At 41.2% G+C, this 5,479-nt stretch overlaps 1 protein-coding gene across 1 annotated transcript in view; it reads left to right on the top strand.

The window, feature by feature from the left end:
- The window catches only part of LOC107097407 (myosin-7B-like), a 39,802-nt gene that overhangs the window by 4,541 nt on the left and 29,782 nt on the right, over positions 1-5,479 (top strand). The window contains exons 4-10 of the mRNA XM_015394542.1: positions 522-665; positions 738-894; positions 1,194-1,221; positions 4,417-4,510; positions 4,599-4,691; positions 4,782-4,845; positions 5,025-5,123. Of these exons, the coding sequence (XP_015250028.1) occupies positions 522-665; positions 738-894; positions 1,194-1,221; positions 4,417-4,510; positions 4,599-4,691; positions 4,782-4,845; positions 5,025-5,123 (679 nt within the window). The remainder of the gene's footprint in view (positions 1-521; positions 666-737; positions 895-1,193; positions 1,222-4,416; positions 4,511-4,598; positions 4,692-4,781; positions 4,846-5,024; positions 5,124-5,479) is intronic.

Genomic DNA, 5,479 nt, shown 5'->3' with positions numbered 1-5,479 from the left:
CCCCCCCCCCCCTTCCTGGACCAGCCCTGTTTAGAAAGACGGACTCAGTTCTCCATTTCAAACCACAACTGAAAACTCTTCTTTTTAAGATTCTCTTTACTATCACTTTCCCAGCCTTTGTATTTTTAAATGGTTTTTATTCTGTTTTTATCTTGTATGGTGACCTTGAGTGTCCAGAAAGGCGCCTTTTACATCAAATGTATTATAATTATTATTATTCTCATGAGTAATTATTTTAACCTTTAGGTTTAAGGCTGAGGTTTAAACTGAGTTTAGTTTTACGAGGGTGATGTATGCACTGGTAATGGTTAGGGTTAGGTTAGGGTTAGGTTAGGGTTAAGGCAGAGGAAGGGTTGAAAATGATCAATCAATGGAAGCCAATGGGAGTAGACACATTTTCTCACTACCTGTAGGAAATAGACAGGTTAAACCTTCCCATCAGCTGCTGATCTAATTCCATTTTCCAAACCTCTAAGGTGAGAAAAACGAGTTTCAGTTCTGACTGAAGATTCTGGTTTCAGTTTCTGGTCGTTAAAGAAAATGAGCTGCAGCCGCTGAACCCTCCGAAGTTTGACATGATGGAGGACATGGCCATGCTGACCCATCTAAATGAACCTGCAGTGCTCTTCAACCTCCGGAGGAGATACAGCATGTGGATGATCTATGCAAGTGTCACAGAGACCTTTTAGAGCCTGACCTGTGAGATGGCCAAATAATCAGAAACCTTTTCCTTTCAGACGTACTCCGGTCTGTTCTGTCTGGCGGTGAATCCCTACAAATGGCTGCCGGTTTACTCTGCAGCCGTGGTTACAGCCTATAAAGGGAGGCGCTATGCAGACATGCCCCCCCACATCTACGCTGTAGCTGACAATGCCTACAGCGACCTGCTAATAAGTGAGTGGCCTCCAACTCAGACCTGTTCTCTGCTAAGCAGGAAATCAGTTGTTGACGACATAGAAACAGACTTTATTGTTCTCCTGTGGGAAAATCCTCTGGACTTTCAGTCTTAATATAATCAAACTGAAGCTTTTTCTGGGAAAGATGTCTGCCTAAGATGAAAGCAGATCATTCAGTTATTTCCACCAATAAGTTCAATCAATTAGGATATCTCAGACCAAATTACTTTATTCTTGTGACCTTTTACCAGAAAGATCAGAGCATCATTTACTCACTTGGTTTAACTTTCTCCACAGATCGAGAGAACCAGTCGATGCTCATCACGTAAGTCTGACTCACTGCTCCTCTTCTCAGGAGAAGAGCTGTTTTATTGCTGCACTGTTTGGATTTAAAAATGATAAAGTTAATAATAATAAAATAATGTAGTGACATCACAGCTCAGCAAGGATTTTATTTGAGAACTAGAGTTTATCTAAAGGAGTTTTTTAGAATGAGGTCAGAGTAGCTTTCTTTCCAAAAAAGTTAAAAATCAATCCTCTGGACTTTGTTTCCAAGTTTGAAGACGTCTAATAGCGTTTAGTTCCAGGTTTTATCCAGCAGCCCAACAAAGCCTGGTTTTAGTTTAGAAAACATGCAAATAGAAACGGATGAACGGGTCCCCCCCTTTGGAATGGGGGTGGTTTGGCTTCTTTGTTAGCCTGCAATGCCCCATACCTGTCTATGTCTCTGAAAGGGGGGTCGTTAAAAGGGACCCCCCCCCGGTTTAAGGTTGGTGTTTCTTTCTTAACATAGATGCTTCCTTCCTCTCAAACCACCTGTCTTCTTTGTCCAAAATGTGAACATTCTGGTCCTCCAGAGAATGTCCTCCGTCCATCAGGTGTAGATGTAGCGCAGAGTCTTGTCCAGAGGAGGGCGCTCTTCTGTGTTGGGCCATGCGTCTGTGGAGAGGTTGTTTGGTTTCTCCAATAGATCAGATCATTCCTCCCTGCATTGACCTGCAGACACTCTGCTCAGATTAGGTCTTTAGGAGGAACTAGTCTCTGTTTCAGGGTCTGTTTGGTTTGAAAGGTTCTGGGATTTATTTGGAGAAAATCCTCCTGAGTTTTTCAGAGACTCCAGCAACATCTGGGATTTAGTTTTTTTGTGTGATCTTCTCACCGTTATGTTCTGCTGTGTGTCTTTGGGATTTCGTCCAGTTTTGGTCTCCACAGGTTTGGAGAGCATCTCTGATGTTTCTGTTCTAGTAGGGACATGTTCTGCTGCTGGAAGGTTCTGATGACTGACAGTTTGTGTTCCAGTGGGGGGTGGGAGTCAGAAAGAAGGTACTGGATTTCCTATAGACTTCTATGTTTAGGCTTCCATCTCCTTCCATGCTCACCAGACAGACCAGGAAGGGTAGCTTGTTGTCCTCGTCATCCTCTCTGGTGCCCATCAAAACAAGGCTTTGTTTTTGGTCCACTCTATAAAACCTGGAACTAAACACTATTTCTGACATTTTGAATTGAAAAAGCTTCCTGGATGGGAAGAGAAACATCTTCAAACTTGGAAACAAAGTCCAGTGGATTGATTTTAAGTTTTTTGGAATGAGTCTGACCCGGATGACTGAGACTCTTCACCAGCAGCCAGATTAGCTTGTAACTAACTTAGAGCGATTAGAAAGTGTTCAAACCAATTCACAATGCAAATCCAAGAAGAAAATAAAACATTATTTGGTTAAAAAAAAGATTAACCTTAACAGGAAATCAGTAACCTTTAGATGATCTATTCCTGAGAGAATAGTTAAAGGACCAGCTAGCTTCCTTAGGCTTAGCTAGTCTCACTATTTAATCTCAGCTCATTGTGTGTGAGCAGATATTCATCCAAGTTACTGCAAATAATGTCATTATGGTTCAGTAAGTAGTTATTTATTTTATTAAATCACCAAACGATGCTAAACTGTATCCTATAAAACTTTTTAAAGGCTTTTCTGAGAGAATTTCATGCTTTTTTACATTTTCACCATTAATTTGCTGGTCTGACATCATCATGGGACAGAGCAGTCTGGCAAAATATGATTACTTGCATTTTATTTGGGCTTTCCTTAGATTTTGCACTATATGCAAAACAAAATGACTCTATTAACCGAAATATCCGATGCCAGCTTCTGACTGAGGGTAGGATCCTGTTTCCTGGACAACGGCACAGACGAGTAATATAACAGAAAGCCTGTAAATGCAGGTATTATTAACACTTTATAGTTTTGTACAGTTATTATAATTAGAGAGAAAGAAGTTATTTTTCTAAAGCACAATGGAGGGGAATCTGGATGTATTTCTGGATGCAGAAATGGGCTGATGCTACAGATCAGGTCGTGACAAACGGAGCTAGAAGCTAGCAGACATGAGGGGACTCATCTTAACGGACTCTTTGGACATATTTAAACAATTAAATGCAATAAGCATGAGAGGAAACATATACATGTTAATATTATATTAGTGTTTAATCCCTTGGTGAAGTAACAGTTTGTGGAGCTTTATGTTCTTAAAACATGTCAGCGTGGCATACCTTTAGCTTATTTTTAGCTTGCATGACTGTTAAAACATAAAAATCATCTAAAACCCCAATTCTTTTGTTGGAAACATTTCTCCTGATTTTTCCAGACATGTAATCATGCTGATCATTTTGGAAAGGTGAGGCATCACCAAAGTTCAGGAAATCTTAGCGCAGGCTGTGTTGCTGAATGTTAGGATGGCCTGGATTAAAGGCCATAGATCCATATAGTTCCAGTCTTTGCTCTGCAAACCCAGAGAGAAATTTAGCAGAAAGTGTGTTTTACAGCTCATGAATCCTCACTGGGAGCAATGGTTGAGGAAAGAAGTCAATGTTGTCTTTGCTCTCCCTGAGGAGTCTCATGTAGAAGCTGCTTTGTATCACAGCAGGTCCTAAAACTTAGCTGCTTGAGCTGAGATTAGGTCCTTTCAAAAAAAACACCAAATCTATAAATTTGCCATCTTGATATAAAACAATTTACACCTCATTTTGATCCTGAAAATGTTTACTTTGTTCGTTTTGATCCATAAAATAATTTTCCACTGGGTGTGATCAGCAGACGTGAACATTTGTACAGTGCTGCCACCTGCTGGCCGTACTGACTGACCCTAACCATCAGCTTTACTGGCTTCCTCATCTAGACTTTTTCCTGTTTATCCCTCTGCTGCAGAAATGCTGACCTTTCTGGCTATTTTAGCAAAGTGTAAAAACAAAATATAATCAGTCAATAGGGGGCGCCATAATTAAATTGTAAAGCCATTATATGACGGGGAGGGAGCTCCTGGTGTTTGATTGAAAAAGAGTCAGAATAAGATGGAGCACTCCCCTGATGGCTGCCATGTTGGCCTTAGAAACACTTTAATCAATTAATTTAGAGGAAGACAGTTGGTTTTCTCACCATTCAGCATCATGTAAACACATCAGGAAATCAGCAGTAGAACCGCCTTCCTGACCTTCAGACCGCTCCTGTTTCTCTGCGTTCTTCATCAGCGGAGAGTCCGGAGCAGGAAAAACTGTCAACACCAAGAGGGTGATCCAGTACCTAGCAACCGTTGCTGCTCTGGGAGGAAATGTGAAGAGAGAAGTAAGTACTTTGTTTTTGTTGCCCTTCAGTGGCATCTTGTTGTGTTCAGCTGAGTTTCCTGCAGCCTGCTGGACTCTGCTTCCCTCAGCGCTCCTTAGAGGACCAGATCGTTGAAGCCAATCCAGCAATGGAGGCATTTGGAAATGCCAAAACCATCCGGAACGACAACTCGTCTCGCTTTGTGAGTCCAGTTATCTGATCGGCCAATGACAGGTTGCTGATGGGTGGTTGCTGCTGGGTCCTGATGGTTGTCTCTGATTGGGTATTCCAGGGAAAGTTCATCAGGATTCATTTTGGTCCAAGTGGGAAGTTGGCTTCTGCCGACGTCAACATCTGTGAGTTGGATTATTACACAGCAGCTCTAGATTTTATGATGTATGCAGCTTGTAGTGCTTCTAGATCCTCTGCTGCCAAACTATGCAACCAGTGAGCAGGAAGTTATCATTTTACCCAGAATATTTCTCAGATTCATAAAAAACAATGCAGGTCATGATTTCAACCTTTATTCCCTCAGATCTTCTGGAAAAATCCAGAGTCGTGTTTCAGCAACCAGGAGAGAGAAGCTACCACATCTACTACCAGATTCTGTCCAATCAAAAGCCAGAGCTGCAAGGTGACCACGTCCACATGATGACATCATCAGTGATAACAAACATGACAGCAGCTGACACATCGACGTTATACACAGGCTTTGGTCTGGAAATGGTTTTCACACACAGTGACTCCTCATTGATTTAATATTCATGTGAAAAAAGAATTAAACTTAATCAGGACTTTCCAATTTACTTTATTATCTTTGAGAGCATAAAATTCTTTCTATGCTCCAATTCACAATAAATGTCATCTCAGGTCACTTCATAGATCCAGACCAATTAGCCCATCCAGTCAGATTGCTTCAAGTTTTATTTAATTCTATTCAGTGTATTTCTATAGCACCAATTCACATCATGTCATCTCAGGTCACTTTCC

This window comes from Cyprinodon variegatus, unplaced genomic scaffold (genome assembly GCF_000732505.1).
Source record: "Cyprinodon variegatus isolate N-32 unplaced genomic scaffold, C_variegatus-1.0 Scaffold692, whole genome shotgun sequence".
NCBI lineage: Eukaryota > Metazoa > Chordata > Actinopteri > Cyprinodontiformes > Cyprinodontidae > Cyprinodon > Cyprinodon variegatus.
This window is presented reverse-complemented; position numbering and strand designations above follow the sequence as displayed.